We start from the raw sequence: 19556 nt of genomic DNA, 5'->3' as shown, positions 1-19556 counted from the left end.
GTTATAAGCCATTATTATGCACGTAGTTATCTGATCAAAATACACCTGTATCCTTGAAACTTTAACAAGTTTGATCATGTTTTAGACCAGTCAAACGGGTAGTTGTCAGTTATTTAACCCGGCAGCCCACCCAACCACTACCCCAACATATCAACAGCTGAACAGCGTGTATACAATAAAAGTGTTCGGAAGTTTAGAAACCATACGTTATACCTATTAATTGCAGATAATAAAAGTTTCATGTCGTAATTAATGTTCTAAGCACGCACACACACACATACACACTATGGACTGTATAATATACTACTTATACTACTATTATACAATTAGTAATTACATTTGTTTACCAGGAAACACGGGATCGTCTATAGTAATATCACATACACTGATACACCGATTTGATTTCATAGAAATATTTTTACCGTAGATATCTTTTGTAGTTAATATTTTATTGATAACACCAATAGCCGATGTTCCAATGTCAACAAGTTGACAATTTGATTGACATTGAAAATACGAGGATGTGCTATACAGTATACATATTAATAATGTACCTATATGATTGTTGCAATAATTTTAATATAAATTCTATTATTTCTATTATTATTTTAAGTATTATCTATCTATCAACGTTGTGAATTTATATTGACGATGATTCTGACCGACTGAAAGTTCATAAATATACGCGTAAACTACAAAAACATAAACTTGTTTTGTGATGTGAGACTAACAGCTCGGACGTTCATATATTTAAAAAACAGTTAATATAATATTATAGGTTCGTTGTTAAATAATAATAAATACGTATGGTCAATGTCATTTATCATTATAATTGAACATTATTAATAGTGATTAATATAAATCACGTTAACGCATTTTTAACGTATCAACACATTTTAATAAAAATATTTAAAAATAAATAGTATTATTTAGAAAAATTATGTTTTTCTCAGTTGTCTATACAATTTTCACAATGTTTATTTAATACATAATAATAAAAGTAACATAGTTGTAAAGTTGCTAATGTATAATTTTCTAAAATCGGCTTGTGATGATTTCAATGTAACCATCGAATTTATTATAACTAAGTCTCGAATTTTAAAGTAAAATAAGCAACTAAAAATCATATAATTGTTTTAAAAAAGCAAAAAAAGTATATTTATTTTAAAAAAAGCACGACTAAAAATTAACACGAACTAGTTCTAGAAATAAATAAAAAATTTGAAAAATTAATTTAAATCGAAAAAATATAATTAATTACCATATATTTCTTTAGATTTGCAGTAGTGAAACTAAATTTGTTGTTCGACAGAATTTTAAAATTTAGCATAGAAAACGAACTCTCTACATCCACTGAAGTGATAGGTTCATACAAAAGGTTTCAAATTTGAAATTACAACACTAAATCTTAAATTTTAAAATTGTCGATATCGATGTTATTGGCATACTGGCCGTATAGAATATAGATACTGCAGGCTATAATAATATGTAGATCGACAATCTATACGTTTAATACATTTAATAATCAAGCAGATAACAAAAACAATAATAATCAAATACAAGCATTTAGTCCGCATTCTGGGTTTTTACGTTTCTCATTAATTCAATTTTTTATTATTACTTTAATAGTAGCATAACAAATATATAATAATTCTACGGTTATTTTAACTGAAAAAAAGAAATAAAAAGCATTTACATAATAAAAAAGTCAAAATAAATTGGTTTATTATTGGAATCAGAATGACGTGAAACGAATTTATGTATGAAATTTAGATTCCTGTTTCATATATAAAAAAAGAAGCATATGCTTTGAAAACCGAGCCTATAAGTTATCACTATTACTTATAAAATAGGTATTTAATAATTATTATAAAATTATAAAGTATATAAAAAATCAACAAAATAAATAAATTGTTGTTATTTAGTTAACTTACTTATAACATTGAATTTAAAAAGTCCTTACTAAAATATAACATGTTTACATACTCCATTTATGATTAAGTATATAAATACCTATATATTATGTAAAACATATAGTATAAAATCAAAAACCTTGATATACCTAGTTTTAAATGTGAAATGGAGAAAGAAAACAAATTTATAACAGTCCATTCCAATATCGGAAATTTAAATTAAATTTGTTTAATAAAAATGATCTATAGAAATAAAATATAAGACTGAATCATTTTTAGTTGTTCAAATGTACATTGATACATTTTTGCATTAGTTAGTTTTTGTCAGGGGATACCAGTCTATTTTTGGATTGTGGAATTATTTGTGCTAAATAAAATAAAATAAAAAATAGAGATTAATATATAAATAGACCATTTTTTATCATTTTAAACTATACGACAGGTATTAGGTACATTTATTTCTTAGGTTCAGATTAATAATAATGCTTTATTATACGGTAAATTTATTTTTAAACAGAATTAAATAAATAATAATACTATTAAGTTTAAAATGGTATTTCGAATGTCAACTTTATTATTTTTATTTATTTTTTGTAAGTTATTTATATTACTAGTCATAAAAGTAATTTATATTTTATAATTTTATTAGTAGATAATGCAATGCTATATTAAGCTAATTTATGATAAAAACATCGCATATTGATATTAATATTGTTTTAATACGTATTAACATATTAATTGATCTATAGTAAATAGATTCAAATTAATCTATGTTTGAAACTGCATTGTGAAAAAAATTATGCCCATCTATTTTCGATATTTTTTTATTGCTTTAAGTAAAACTAATTAGAACCCTTGTGTTTCATTTTCAAGCTTCTTAACGGGAAAAACTTTTTTCATTGAAAAAAGACTAACTTTTAAATGTTTATATAAATAGCATAAAATGTGTCTAAATATTTTAGTAATTTATTAGACTATAAGTAAAAAAAAATATTAATTTTAGTAATTGTGTAATGTTTCATGTTTTATGAAATTTTTTGGATTTGTTTGAGGAAAACTTTATATTTTACGTTTTAATAACCAATTTCGTCACAATTTAAACTAAGAAATACGATAACAAAATAAATATTCATAAAATATTAATGTTGCTTTACGCTAAATTTTTTTTTAATCATTGGAAAAACAAATTATGAAGAATCTTGCCTGAAATTTGCATGTTTTATTTATAAAAATTAATAATTTTTAGGACTGAAATAGTTTACGATTGTTGATGGCTGACAAAAAATTTAAAATTTAAACTTAAATATCTTATAAAAAAATACATTTTTTTTTATTTTTAAGTGCTGTTAAAACAACGTAACCTATTGCATTGCATTTCCAAATATTTTAACATATTAAAAAGTGTTTTAATAATGTATAGGTATGGTAAAAAATCTAAAATTTTTATCATCTATAATAATTCAAAAATATTCAGTATAATTTAAAAACTGTATTATTATGTCTAAAAAGTATAAACATAAAGTATTGGTGATGAGTTTTACGCGGATCTATAAATATTCATTTTTCAATTCTCTAGTTTCATAAATATGTCTGTTCTTCCACAATATTATTTTTATACTTCCATGATTATTTTAAAGAAGCACTAAAAAATTAGTAAAAAAAAAAAAAAAATACACTATTATCTACATAATCTCCCAACTAAAAAAAAATAAAAACAGATCCAATTTGTTACCAGAAAATTGAAGCCTTTATCAAGTACTACTGTAAAAATACACATCATTGCAAAATAGTTAATAACATAAATATCAAACTGCTTAAAATTGAATTAAACACAATATTTTTATTAAATACCTAATTAATAATTCTTTCTTTTTTCAATTTTACATTTATTAAAAGAGCAGATTTAGTGTTTTTACCATCTATTTAATTTAATTTAGTATATATAACAGAGGTCGTAGTTCGATAATAACAATTAAATATAATAATATAATAAAATAATAATTGCCAAGCATTTACTCTCTAAAATATTATGACATTTTGTAAAGTTTATTTACTTACTACTTATAATAATAATGCGAGGTTAAATGACTACTGATTTGAGTCAAACAAATGGTTTTATTATTTTAAAATAAACTTAATGAGAAATTAAATAAATTGTGTATTGTATTTTGTATAGTTATATACCATTATTAGTTTGAAAATATAAAGTGTCAGCAGTGTAAATTAATGGTTTATCATTTATTTTCATAAAATTAAGAGAGTGTTAACACTTAACACACCATATTACACTAATAATTGGTTGTGTTATAATGCACGTGGATCAAAACTCTAGCTGTATTTGAAACAAGTTACTTAAAAATGATTAATAACTTAATTTAATGCATATGAAATATTATACTTAATACTAGCAATTATAGTTGAAGTTTGGTATTTTTAAATAACTATTTTTTATAAATAGTTTGAGTATCAAATAATTAACTTATATCCACAGTACCCTATTTAAAAAATTAATAAAATTTTTGTGATTTTTAGTAGGTTTTAATAGATAAATTATGGATCCACAAGGATGTGCAATTTACAATTTAGAATGACAGCGTTATTTGTCATTAAAATGGAGAAAAAAACAATTGTATAGCAGTGACTAAAACCAGTTCCGGGGAGGTCAACGCGAACAAACGCGTGAGTATAAAAGGTATCGGAACACAGGGTTGCGGTATCACACTTTCGACGGTTTCAGTTTCAGAAGTAACTTCGGGAATTAAAATTTTCCTTAGTTTTTTCAAAACTTATACAAATAACCAAAAACATAATTATACTTTAACGATCTGATATCGATTTCCTTTGGAATTTTTTATTTTTTATTTTACAATCTAAATATTTCCAATTAAAAAAATGGCAAAATCGTTGCTGATCGTTTGTGCTTTGTTTTTGGCCGTCGTTGCTTCTGTAACCGCTGCACCCACACCGAAAAAACGTAAGTTCATATTTTTATACTTCATATTGTTTAAATTAGTCTTTTTTAGGTGTAGTTTAATTTTAAACAATTTGAACTATTTAAATGTTTAATATTATATGTTAAAATCTATAAAAACATTATTTGGTAAGAATTAAAATTAAAAAATTAGAAAACACTTATATTTTTTTAACACGAGATTAAAATGTCTATTTTCTTGAGTTGTCATTTCATACCTTGTAATTTAACTTCAAAGACAGATTTAAAATAAGCTATTTTAACCTAACAGCAGTATAGTTACGAATATATGTATTCGTCTTTGCAATAAAAAAATTATTAAAGATATTTAGTTGATCGTATTAGTTGTCTGCTAATCGGCTTTGAGATTTATTAATATATATTTTATTTATGTTAAATATTAATTGGTATAACCTTTTGAAACATACTCGTAAATATTATAAAACTTAAAAATTAAATATCTTATGAAGAATTGTGTTTATTACTTTTTAGGGTTAAAATTTTGTTCTATAATACTATTCAATTTATATTTTTCATAATCTTACTTTTTTTTTTTAACTACTGATTTTGATAGAAGTTCAAAATTTATATTTTACAATTAGAAACGCTTTATGATAATTTATTAACAGTATAGGTAGCAATATTTTATAAAATATTATTGTTTATTAAATTATTTGAACGCGGAATTTAATATTTAATATTTATTAATTAATTATTAATATTTTTATTTTCAATCTCATCCATTCGATATATTATGCATATTTGTATTGTGATTATCATATTAATTGTTTGTGTCAATAATAATAAGTTCTACTGAAGTCCATCATTAGTATATACATGGATAAGCAATTATTGATTATAGGTACATTTAGTACATTTATATGTATTTTAAAGGGAAGTAAGAAAATTATTTAACACGACCAGTCTTAATTATCACCTTCGGCACCACTACCAATATTAGTGATTTATCCCGGAAGGTATAAACATAAACATGGTATAAATGGTCAAGGTTAAAACAGTTTAAGTATTCTGTGCAAATTCTGTTAAATAACAGTCTTAGAATCGTTACAAGAAACGTTGATCTTTTTTTATTTTATTATTCATTTGTGCAGACGGAATTGGTTTAAAAAAAAAAATTGACCACTGATTAAATGTTTTGCACAATATCACTTAGGCATCAGAAAATATAATATATAATATAAATCGATTATAAATAAACCCCAAAGAACCATAAATTGGGCAATAAATACATATCAATACTTATTTATAATTTATCGATGTAAAAAGGTTTACTAAAGCAACTCGTTATCAAATATATAATAAGTAGAATGATATTCCATATCAAAATAGAACGTGATTTCAATTGTTTTTATTATTTTAATATAATTGTTTCTTTACAGAATTGTCTTTCAATTTATGCAAGAAAAGTGATCCAAACCTTGACAAATGTTTGAAGACCTCAATCCAATCAATCATTCCAGATTTGGCCGAAGGATACCCAAAACTGAGGATTCCGGCTATCGAACCGTTCGAGCTTCCGTCATTGGAAATCGACCAAGGCAAAGGCTCCAGCAAATCAGTCAGCATTGACTTGAAGCTTAAGGACGTCAAGATCATGGGTTTGACCAGCACAGTGATCGATTCCTTGAAAGTCGACGTTGACAATTACAAACTGAACGGCAAGATTGGTTTCACAAAGCCACTCGAGATCACTGGACAATACACGGTTAACGGCAAGGTGCTCGTTTTACCGATCACCGGAAACGGACCGTGTACCTTAGTCTTGCGTAAGTTTTGAACATATTATAATTATTAGTTACCTATACAATTTTCTAAATGTTACTTATTATACAATTTCGTGTACATTCCTATTTTTTAAAATTGTAATATTTTCTATAGACGATCCCGTATTGGAATTGAAAGAAGTTTCCGGAACTCCAAACCAGAAGAACGGTAAAACTTTCGTCCAAATCAAGAAATTCGAACTTAGATTGGTGAGTGTCAAGAAACTGAATGTCAAGTTGGAAAACCTTTTCAACGGAAACAAACAATTAGGTAAGTTAATCATATTTAAAAAGTTATATTATTTTGTGATTCACTCTAGTCGTTATTGAAACACATTATATAAAACCGATACATTTTTATTTCTTGAATTAACTAACTTGTTTGTTATTGATTTTAACAGGTGATAGCATGAACTCCATCCTTAACGAAAACTGGGAAGTTCTTCTCGAAGAATTGAAACCAGCTTTCGAAGAAGCAGTTGGTGCTATTGCACAAGACATTGTTAATAAAGCATTGCAAAAGACCGCGTACTCAGACATATTCCCTTTGTAGTTCGTTGGATTGTTGTATTTGTTTTAGTTTCCTAACCAAAAATGTTGTTATTTTTAATTTATTTCACGTCACAGTCAGGACGCGCTAGAGTAGCTCGACAAAAATGTCAAATGTGATCGACGCTAACGAGATGCTCACATATAGCGCCCACTTTCTGGGGACTTGTTATTATTATTTATAAAACTACGACTATATTATGCGCTTGTCTCAATAACAAATTGATGACTAGCAAATTATTTATTTGAAAAACCTAGTGTTTTATTAACTTATTGAATGTTATTTATATGAAAAATATAAATTAAATTATTAAATTATTATCTACTCAAGTAATTATTGCGTTGAATTTATTTCCTATAAGTATACTTGTATATTTCCGTCCTGAAAGTCACCTTTTTAATACCTAGTACTATACTGTACGATTTTGTCCAATGTTAAGGTCATCACTATTATCACAATATAATATCTTTAAATTGTTTATTATTATTTTATTTTATTACATGTTTACGAAAACATAATATACTAAAATAATCGTCCATCATAAAAATAAAGCTAAATAAAATTTCAAATATCTGTATAATATTTATATAACCATTTAATAATTTTATCTTATTTTTTTATATAAATTTTAAATTCTGTAATTGCTTAAAATCAACGTTAAAATGTTTTGTATTACTTAACAATTTTTAAAAGTAATTTAATTAATCTTGTCAAATATACCATTGACTGCTGTTGAAATAATAAACTTATATAAGTATCAATAATTCATTCTATCTCTTATATAGTAATCACCTAAGAACTTATATGACAAACTATTTAAATCAGTCACCAAAAATATGTCGAATATGTGGAGACTGGAGAATCTTACATCCATCAATAATATATTTATGAAATGTAGAGATATTATACAAGATCCTGGTATGCTTTATATAGTTAATAAACTACAAAAGTGATATTTATTTTATAATCAAAATTAATCATTTTTACAAATAATTTAAAATTTATTTTATATGAATAATAAATTATAAATAAAAATAATTAGAAAAAAATGGAAGTTAAAATACGTACACAAGTTAATGGTTTAACTACAGAAAGTTTATAATACTTAATCAAAACTATATATTATACTATTATAGTTTTATTTGTAATTGGATGATCGTTGGTGAGATCTAAGTTGGCTGTTAAGAAAATTAAATTAATGACTGAGCCATTTTTTTTAAAAAAAATGAAGAACAAATTTGATGCTCAATAATGAGGTTCAGATTTAAAAGCCTAAAACAGATATTGATTATTGGTTGATTGTTATGTTTATCATAATATTAAATATTTAATCGATTGAAAATGTATGCAGTATGCATAAACAGTATATATTAAAAGTGCTTGTTGTATTTATTTGATTATTCACATATGATATAAGTCATAAATACAATACTTATCTATGGAAATAAAAGTAGAATTTTGCGGTATTTTATTGACGTTCAACAAAAAATAAAATTAATTAGCAACTCATGATTGCTATATTGCTATATTAAATAATTATTTAGAGACCAATTTATTAAACATAAGAAAAAAGTAACTATTGTATACCTATCTAATTATGAAGTAATATTCAACAAATTTTAACTAAATTAATTTTAGATGTTATTGTTTTATTATTATAATAATAAATTTAGAAAAATAAATGAGACAAAAATATCAAATTTTGGTGGTACTGCGGTTGTAAATTCGTGGGCGAATATAAGTTCCTACATGGCGAGATCTATAGCATGTAAAAATATATATATATAATGATATATGAAAGTTCTTATATGACAGAAAAAATACAAATGATACTTACGAGTTTCTACACAGAAAATTAAAACACAAGAAATTACTTCTGTTTGTAGTACCTATACTAATTACTAGACCTCGGATTTTAAAGTATAATAACTAATAAGCAACTAAAAAGCACTTGATTGCTTTAAAAAAGCAAAAAGAAGCATATTTATTTTAAAAAAAATCAAAAAAAAAGCATGACCAAAAATTATCATGAACTAGTTATAAAAATAAATAAAAAAAATAAAAAAAAATTTGAAATATTAATTTATACTAAAAAAAGAATTAATTGCCATGCATTTCCAAATATTTACAGTAGTGAAACTGACTCTATTATCCGACAAAATATTTTTATACATAGAAAACAAACTCTCTACATTTGCTGAAGTAATCGGTGCATACTCCACACAAGAGGTTTCAAATTACAACACTAAATCTTAAATTTTGGAATGGTCGATATCGATGTTATAAGCACACTGTCCGTATAAGTACTGCAGACTATATGTAGATCGACAATCTAAAGGTATGTTTAATACAATTTATAATCAAGCCGATAACGAAAACAATAATGATCAAATATAAACATTTATTCCGCATTCTGGGTTTTTACATTTCTTAATGATTATTTTTTTTATTAAAATAGCATTATAAACATATAAAAAATTAAAAGCTAGCATAATTGTAAAAAGTAAAAAAGCAAAAATATATTTGTTTATTTAGAATCAGAATGTCATGAAACGAATTTATATATAAAAATTAGATTTCTATCTCATATATAAAAAAGAAGCATATGCTTTAAAATCCGAGCCGTACTAATTACTAAGAATTTATTTTAATATGATAATATGTATTATAATCTATAGATATTTATATTTATTATATTATGTTTTTATACTTACAAATGTTAAATAACTATATATGGTATATGATAATAAAATAATTATTTAAACGATTATTTTTATAATAATATTTTATAACCTAAAATATAGCAAAAAAATTATTAATAATATCCTTAAAAAAAAAAAAATAATAATAATAATAAACAAAATTTATCGATATGGTTAGTGTAGAAATTTACATATTATTATATAATTGTTTATAGCTATGTAGAAACTCAAATACGTATTTTTTTTACGTATAAGAACTCAAATATGTAATTTATAGAAATTATTGTATGCCATTTTTAACTGCTAATCTTGTGTTGGAACTTATTATTTACCAAAAAAAGGAGAATTTATAACTACGTGTTATTAGGCTTATTGGTATAAAATTGGCTGCAACTAAAAAGCTCAAAATGACCAAGGACAACATTTTATTTTAAAAAATTTGTCAAATTTATGCTAGGTAATGTATCTATCCTTCACGAGTTAATAAAAATTCACAACATCCATAAACAGGAAGTCTAATAAATAATGAGCAATAGCGTTTATGAATAGGTATATCTATCTATAATGGTAGTAATGTTAAAAAAAAATAATCGGTTTGTAAAGCTAATAATTTGGTTTTATGAATAAATGTTTTACTCATATAATTTACGACCAGTGTTAGGGAATAAAACTTAATAATTAGGTAACTAAGATTAAATAGTTATAAGTAATAGCTACATGTTCATCTAAAATTAAGAATTTATTAATTTCACAAAATATATGTTCTATATTATAATACATTATTTTACGTAAATAACAATTATTACATATTATTGTATTTTTCAGTTTTAAAGGCTGTACCTTTAATATTAAAATAAATACAATTTGACTTTGAAAAAAACTGGATAATGACTCATACTACAAGTTTGATCGCTTATGGTTATATTTTTGATTATCATAAAATATATTTTAAACTTTAATCTTATTAAATTAGCCAGTTTAATAGATATTGAACCAATATTAGATTTTTCAAAGAACGAATAATTTATTTATTATATTATGATGTTTATTTATTTATTTTTGTGTTTGAAACTATTTTTTCTAATTGAAATAATGCTCCAATTATAAAATTTGTGGGAAATTACTATAGTAGTCTATACTACCTATAATATATTAAATCTATTATGTACATTTAGATAACAATTTCTCATTACTTTTTAGAATAATTGGGGGGAAAACAAACATTTAATAAAATTATTGTTTCATCTAAATAAAAAAATTAACCGTGCTCATTCAGAATCGTTTTTCATAGTACCTATTAGTTTATAATAAATTATACTAATATTATAAAAAGTTCCTCATAAATTATTATTAGTGAATAGTGGAATTGAAAATAACATTGATACTTGATAGTAAATCTTTAGTACTTTTTTTTAGCGTTAAATATTAGAATCTTGACGAATTTCATTAAAATTCCAATTGTAAATTATTTTGTAATATTTTTACATTCATGCATACGATTTCAAAGTTTAATAGGTGCCATGTTTCTCATAACTAACTCATTCTGAAATCAATTCAATTTAAAATGCCGAGGAAGTATAAAAAACAAAGAATAACAATAATGTTGGTTATTTTTCTATAATTTTAAAATATTATTTGTGATGACTTGAAAATTTAACGTATATTAATATATATCATTATATTCAATAAATTAAACAATCTGATAAACCAAAATTTTATTTATACCGTACAACCCCAACCTTATTTCCTACTAATTGTAAAATAAATTGATAATCTATTAAATTAATTTAAAATTTAAATATAAATATCATAAAATATGTTTAGAAATAGCCAACAGGTCGTACATATTTAGTACTATTCGCTCAGATGTTTATTTTGTTTGTAACTATTTATTATTGTATTTAAATTATATAAGTACAATGTTGTAACGTAACGGTTAATTTGTAACGAACCCCAATGTAGAATTAGGTCGGATAAAAGAGATAGAACGATTTGTGTGCAATTTGTTTGTACATTTTTAGTATTAATTGCATGAGTGATTTATTTAATAACAAATATCCTTTAATTTAATTTAACTTTTATCACAATACAATGTAACAGCGACATGTGAGTTTTGGCTTGTAACCTATGGCGTCACGAACATTTTCTTTACAGGGGCAACCCACCCACCCATAAAAACCCTGCCGATATACCTATATATTAAATATTAAAAATAATACATTAGGTATATAATATTTATAACATTTATTTATATATAAAATATATATTTATACATTATAATGATAGTTAAATATAAAAATTATTGTTACGATTTAACAAAATTACCCACCCACCTAAAATTGTTCGGAGCAATTCCCAATTTACCCCAAAAAATAAGCTCATGACGCCACTGCTGGTAGCACCGTAAGGTGTCTGACAACTGACAAGTTCCAGTCGGAGTGTGGAATAGCGTTGCCGGACCAGAGTGCGTTATCTCTTTTTATAGTTTCAAGTTTGTCTAGGATGACCCTGCAGATAGAGGATGCTGCCTACACTATCCTGTGATATAACGGATGCCCTTTCATGGACATCTCATAGATACAATTTCATATTTTATAAATGATATAATAGTATTATATAATATAAGCTTGTATTTTGAATATTTAAATATATTCCTAGGCCTGTCCGGGTAAATATGTTTATTGTTTATGCTTAAATATTATTATTTAATATTATATTTACAATATATATATATATATATATATATATATATATATACATATATATTACATTTACACACACACATATATATACATGACTACATGTCTACATGAATGGATACTTACAGATCGTTAGAACTTGAACTTGACGAATTTTTTTTATATTTATTTAAATTTATCAATTTTAAACATTAAATATAATCTTTAAAAAAGAATATCCTTCTCTTGTTGACTGCGTAGAATAAATTACTTACTGTTTGTGATAAATTTTTAGTTTAAAAATCAAATTTTAATCTAGACCACTATAAAGAGAACAAATATTTGGATATGTTTATCTTTAAAATAACATACCATATCACTACTCGGAAGTTAAAATGGCACCATCGGCTGTAAATTATTTGTCGATTATCTTCTTCTAATCATATTAATCAGTAATCACACTTTCGTAATTATAAAGTAGCTTCTTTCTACTTCCTTAGACTTTTTATAGTGCATTAGTGCAGAAATATATTTAGTAGTTATAGTGCATTAAAAGTGGGTTATGCATGGTTTATTTTAATTATATTATATAATACGGTGGTTTGAATTTAATAAGATTCTGAATTTAAATATATATAAATAGCTCTTTAAAAAAACTAAGTGTTATTGACAGTTGATACTTGATGGTAAATAAAAATGAAATAACTGTTGATTTGTTATTCAGTGACCTACGTGTTAGGTATATGTAGTATTGGATATAGTAATTTAGATAAAATAAATAGACGTTTTTGTATGTCTTAATAATTTGCAGGGAGAGGACAATATAGAATGGTCTTGATGAGGCCAATGTACGTTTAAAATTCAGAAATTATGAGCTATCGTAATTATTATTAATTATATACATTTATTTATGTACATTGGAACCACAGTGTTGTTGTATAATTTGGTTTACGAGAATGATTAGATCTCGTAAATATTATTTTCAAGGTTAAACATTGTGAAAATAATGATTTAGAATTCTAAAATATCGTTTATAAAATCATATTGTCGTTGCTCATGTTAATTGGATAAGTGAATACTATAAAGGGAAAAAGGGATTATTTTTACATAGTGTTACTTTTAAAATACTAATTGTAGCTTGTAGGTAAATAATAGGAAAATAGTAAGATAACTACGTATACTTGTTGTGTGTGACAATTCAAGAGGAAAAATATTTGTTGTTATAAAAACGTTTTGAATTTAGTGTATGTATAATATTATACAAAACAAATTATATTTTTCTATTATACAAAAAGGTTTTAAAATCGTAGGTACTCAATGTTTTATTATTGATTTAATTCACAATAAATATAACCAACATGAGAAAAACATTTTTTCAAGTAAATGACAGTTATGAAATTATGTACTCCAAATATCACAAATTCAAAACAGATTAGTATGATAAATATATGGTAAGCTATTAAATAGAAAATAAATTAGACATAACTTACTATTTTACATACTATAATTCAGAATAAACTTAAGCTAATGCTTACTTCTAATTTTCATCGTCATATTTTTAAATAAATGATTTAAACACTGAAAAACGAGAAATAAAAGCCGGGGAAGTCATTTTGCTATTTGGTAAATTTTGAATGTACTTCGTCATTGAGTAGGTCACTGTAAAATGTATGTGTTTAATTTAATTTTAATAATAAATCATTGTATACGAAAAATTAAGTAAATACTCGTAATATAATGTATGTCACTATCACACCGATTATATTTTATTTATATTTATACTATACTAATATACTATAATATGGTAGGTAGAATTAATTTTTCCTTAAAGTATCACATTAATTAATAAATAATTGAATAAAAAAGAATATATAGGTACATACACTTAGATGAAAATATTAGTAAATATAAACAAATAATATATTATATAGGTTATATAAGTTACCTTTCAATGTATAAAAAAAATTGAGTTTGTATTTCGGTACTTTTAAATTGCTATTTGAACATTTTATGAGGAATTTTGTTTTACTTTTTTTAGCCACATGTATTAAGATATTAAAATTTAATTTTAATTGTTCACTATAAAATAATAATTTGTATTTATATATGTATTTCGGAGTTTCTGACTACCTAATGTAAAAATAACTTTTTCATTTCATTTTTTTTCAATTTATACAAAAAAAATTTATATAAATAAATTAAAAAGACCATCAGTTATGTCTATAATATGCGCTTATAAGTATTTAGTAAAATTATGTATATATTTAAATTTTTAAACTTTTACAGTTATTTATTATTCAATATATAAAATATAGTATTAATAATAAATTAATTTTGTCAAAAAAATTTTTGGGAATTTTGAGTTCTTTTGACTTATATTTACTCTTAAATAAGGTAACGTCAAATACCAAAACACATATGATTGTAAAATCAATACATTCACCGTTTCGCTTGATACAATTTATACATGTGATATGAATATAGTTGTATATATGCCTACGAATAATGAATACATGATATATATACCAACTATGTTTCATGAAAGAAGTCAAAAACTTATAGAATAAACTGTTCAAATATATACGGTTTTTATATTTGAATAAATTATCAAATAATATTATTATAATTTAAAATCAAAAAAAAATTAATACAACTTATTAATTATGTTACAGTGTAATAGTGGATATTAAGTTATATTGATAAGTTATATTTATATATTATATTATATTGATATTATAATATACGAAATTAATACTGTTGTATATTAACATAATAATAAAATAAAATAAAATTTATTTCGTGTGTAAAAATATTAAATTTTAAATTTGATAAGTAAGGATGAATTATAATTGCTATTCATAATTTTTAAATATAATATACAAATAACATAACATAACATTGGTCATTACACATAAGAAACAATTATATATAGGCGTCCATGGGTGTGTCTTTAACTAGTTCCGGGGAGGTCAACGTGAATTGCGAGTTGCGAGAGGTATAAAAGGTACTCGAACACAGGGTTGCGGTATCACACTTTCGACGGTTTCAGTACCAGAAGTAACTTCGGGAATAATTAAGATTTTTCTTAGTTTTTTCAAAACTTACAAATAACCCAAAACATAATTTGCACTATTTCGATCCGATATCGATTTCATTTGAAATATTTTTATTTTTTATTTTACAAGTTAAATATTTCCAATCTAAAAATGGCAAAATCGTTGCTGATCGTATGTGCTTTATTTTTGGCCGTCGTTGCTTCTGTAACCGCTGCACCCACACCGAAAAAACGTAAGTAATTTTTGTTTTTGTATACACTACAATATTTATGTAAGTAGTAATCAGGATGATTTCATGTAATTTTATTTGATAAATGATATTTTTCCAATACAATTCGCTGAAAATTAATATTAGAGTATTGCAAGATATTTAATAATATATACATTTTATTAAATTCGTATACTTTAAAAATACATCAACAGTTATTTTAAGCTTTAAAGTAACAATATAATAAAATATTAATTTTCTCATTTTAAAAATAAAAAGTTTATTTAGTTGTCTATATGATTCGCCTAGCTTTGTTTAAAACTTCTTAACAGATATATTTTTAATTGTTTGAGTTAAAACATTTTCTTTTTTCAAAATGATTATAAAAATCCTTAATAATAACAAAAATGTAATTTTTAAATTATCTTTTATTACATGTTGAATTAGAACAGTTTAATTCACGTTTAAAATGTTGTAAACTAGATAAAAAATCAACCAGATGTATTATAAACGTAAATACAAGCTATTATAGGCTATTAAAATTATATAAATTCATAAAGTTAGTTAGTATACCTTTACGATGAGTTAATGTTTTAATATATTATATAAATTGTATTATACATTATATAAAATGTAATACATTTTATAATTTTTGTTGTTTTCATAATATTCATATTTTATTTAATTATTTATTTACAGAATTATCTTTCAATTTATGCAAGAAAAGTGATCCAAACCTTGAAAAATGTTTGAAGACCTCCATCCAATCAGTCATTCCAGATTTGGCCGAAGGATACCCGAAACTCAGGATTCCGGCTATCGAACCGTTCGAGCTACCGTCTTTGGAAATCGAACACGGAAAAGGCTCTAGCAAAGCTGTAAGCATTGACTTGAAGTTAAAGGATGTCAAGATCATGGGTTTGACCAGCACAGTGATTGATTCCTTGAAAGTCGATGTGGACAACTACAAGATGAGCGGCAAGATAAGCTTCACTAAGCCTCTCGAGATCACTGGACAATACACGGTTAACGGCAAGGTGCTCGTTTTACCGATCACCGGCAACGGACCGTGTACCTTAGTCTTGCGTAAGTTTTAAACATATAATTACCTATTCAATTTTATAAATGGTACTTATTTTAAAATGTCATATATATTCCTGATTTTTAAAACTGTAATATTTTATATAGACGATCCCGTATTGGATGTTAAAGAAGTGTCGGGCACTCCATTTGAGAAGAATGGTAAGACCTTCGTTCAAATTAAGAAAGTCGATCTGAAGGTAGCGAGTGTCAAAAAACTGAATGTCAAGTTGGAGAACCTTTTCAACGGAAACAAACAATTAGGTGTGTTCTCTATTCAATAATTTTTGTTATATTATTGTATTTATAAAGTATGATTAGTACTATCATACATTTTTATTTTTATTTTCCATACTAAATTTTTTGTTTACGCAATAGGTGATAGCATGAACTCCATCCTGAACGAAAACTGGGAAGTTCTTCTTGATGAACTGAAACCTGCATTCGAAGAAGCTATTGGAGCTATCGCACAGGATATTATCAACAAGGTATTTCAGAAGACCGCATACTCAGACATATTCCTTTTGTAATCGGTTCGGTCTGTTCCTCTGATGGTTGATGTTTCCTAACAAAAAATTATGTTTTTTTAAATTTAATACTTGTTTCCGTCAGTAAGCGCTAGAGTAGCTCGACAAAAATGTCTTAAGTGATCGACGCTAACGAGATGCTCACAAAAGCGCCCACTTTCTGGGGACTTGTTATTATTTTTTATAAAACGATGACTGTTACTTGTACGTCTCAGTACCTAATTGATGACGTGCTATTATTTATTTGAAAAACCTAGTGTTTTTATTAAATTATTGAATATTATTTATATTAAACAAAATATATAAATTTATTAAATTATTATTCAAATTATCATTGAGTTATTTATTTCTGACAAAATATTATCCGTTCAAAGACCTAAAATGCTACCTTTATCCTATAGGTACTGTTTATAATAGATTACATAGTGGTGCAAGTTTAACGTTAACATCATGATAGTATAATATCTTTTAAATTACAAATTAATATTAAAACACTTATTATCAACTAAAATTAGGAATTTTATACAATGTGGGAACATTCGACACTGTTTCAATCTATTTTTTAAACACTGTGAATTTTATCCTGATAGCATTGCTGTCGGTTAAAAGTATTTTACATAGTTTATCCATTATCCATATACGTATAAGCAGGTCTATGTTTATATCCTTCAAAAATAAATAAATAAAGCAATTATTTTGATTTAAACATAATGAACGTAAATGTTTTTATAGGTATTATGTGCCTATTGATTTATTTCTCAAGTGTTTGAAACGTTTCATAAATTGATATAATATATTCTAGAACCTAAACATAAATTTATTATATATTAAATCTATACATATATCATTGATATAATATACTAACATAAGTTAATAGTTAAGTTTATTATCTTAATATTTAGCAAAGTTTTTTATAGCTATAGGAGATACAGCCATACAGGTGTAATTTATAAGCTACAACTTAAAAATTGATTTCAAACTAAATAGGTATTTAAATTTATATTGTAATTTATAAAACTCACAAGGTTGGGTTTTAGTCTTGACACATTTTCGTTGGTACTAAGTAGGTTGATTTAGAAATAAAGTTCATGAAATAATGTCATAACTCATGAGCAGTTAAACCTTAAATATAATATAGGTAATATATTCTATTCAGTCTAAGAATCCAAAATAAATTGGGCATTAAAATCATGGCCGTATATCTCTACAGAACTCTAGTCACTCTAAAATTATTCAAGTATTTATCTATAAAAGTATAACTTACTAGTACCTACATCAAGTGCAGTATATAAAGTATGTGAAAAATATTATATTATTATACATTATTATTTATTTGAGTATTTGATTAGTTACTAGAAAATAATTCAGTTAGTTAGGTACTCGATAAGTCAAAACAAAAACTATACTTTTGCAATCACAAAAATCAATACAATTAGGCATTGTAGAACCGAAGTATTAAAATAATATTAAATAATAAAATAATGTTTCGTTTGATTTGTTTTTATACTTACGAGTATAAAAAAATAAAAATTTATGATTAATGAATGTATTTTACTTATTGATCAAATAACAGATTCATATTCATTATAATTTATTATATAACATTTCAAATTTTCAATAAATTACTTTTAACATTTAGTATTTTTAATCGAAGGTGAACACCTTGTATTCATATTAAATCTTAAATCATAATAATATGTAACAAGGGCGCTAAGGGAGTAAACAGGTTTATTTTAATTCCATAGGGAATACGGATATCTTACAAACTAAAAACACAATTTAACATCACGAAAGCAAAATAATCGTTTTCTAGGCAATCAACTTTTTGGTGGATATATACATAGACGATGTGTGCGCGCATACAAATATTCAATTGGTATATAGTACAGTTTAGTTAATTTGACCAAGTAATGTTGTAGTAGTACCTATTTTAAATAAACGTATATAAGATTACTGTAATTAAAAATACAATTTAGAAATTAATTATATTATTGTGTCTACAAAATCGATAAGTTATTTATAATTATATCAATTATATTCAAGTGTATATTTGTTGTTAAATGATATAATATTTCTTTAATATTAAA

At 24.3% G+C, this 19556-nt stretch overlaps 1 protein-coding gene across 3 annotated transcripts; it reads left to right on the top strand.

The window, feature by feature from the left end:
* The first annotated feature begins 4616 nt into the window (after positions 1-4616).
* LOC114131653 (protein takeout-like) lies at positions 4617-17800 on the top strand. 3 transcript variants are annotated; one of them, XM_050205046.1, is made up of 4 exons: positions 4617-4887; positions 16562-16948; positions 17051-17206; positions 17321-17800. In XM_050205046.1, exons 1-4 carry the CDS (start codon positions 4806-4808, stop codon positions 17470-17472), a joined length of 777 nt encoding a protein of 258 aa, XP_050061003.1. In that variant the 5' UTR covers positions 4617-4805; the 3' UTR covers positions 17473-17800. The 3 variants fall into 3 exon arrangements, with proteins under 3 accessions (XP_050061003.1, XP_027853029.1, XP_027852026.1); XM_027997228.2 differs by lacking the exons at positions 16562-16948; positions 17051-17206; positions 17321-17800 and adding exons at positions 6285-6671; positions 6784-6939; positions 7070-7551 and having other exon boundaries at positions 4618-4887; XM_027996225.2 differs by lacking the exon at positions 4617-4887 and adding an exon at positions 15613-15886.
* Positions 17801-19556: the final 1756 nt, after the last annotated feature.

The sequence above is a fragment of the Aphis gossypii genome, chromosome 1 (genome assembly GCF_020184175.1).
Source record: "Aphis gossypii isolate Hap1 chromosome 1, ASM2018417v2, whole genome shotgun sequence".
NCBI classification, from domain to species: Eukaryota; Metazoa; Arthropoda; class Insecta; order Hemiptera; family Aphididae; genus Aphis; species Aphis gossypii.
Note: the sequence above shows the minus strand (reverse complement) of the source record. Positions and strands in the feature narration are given on the sequence as shown.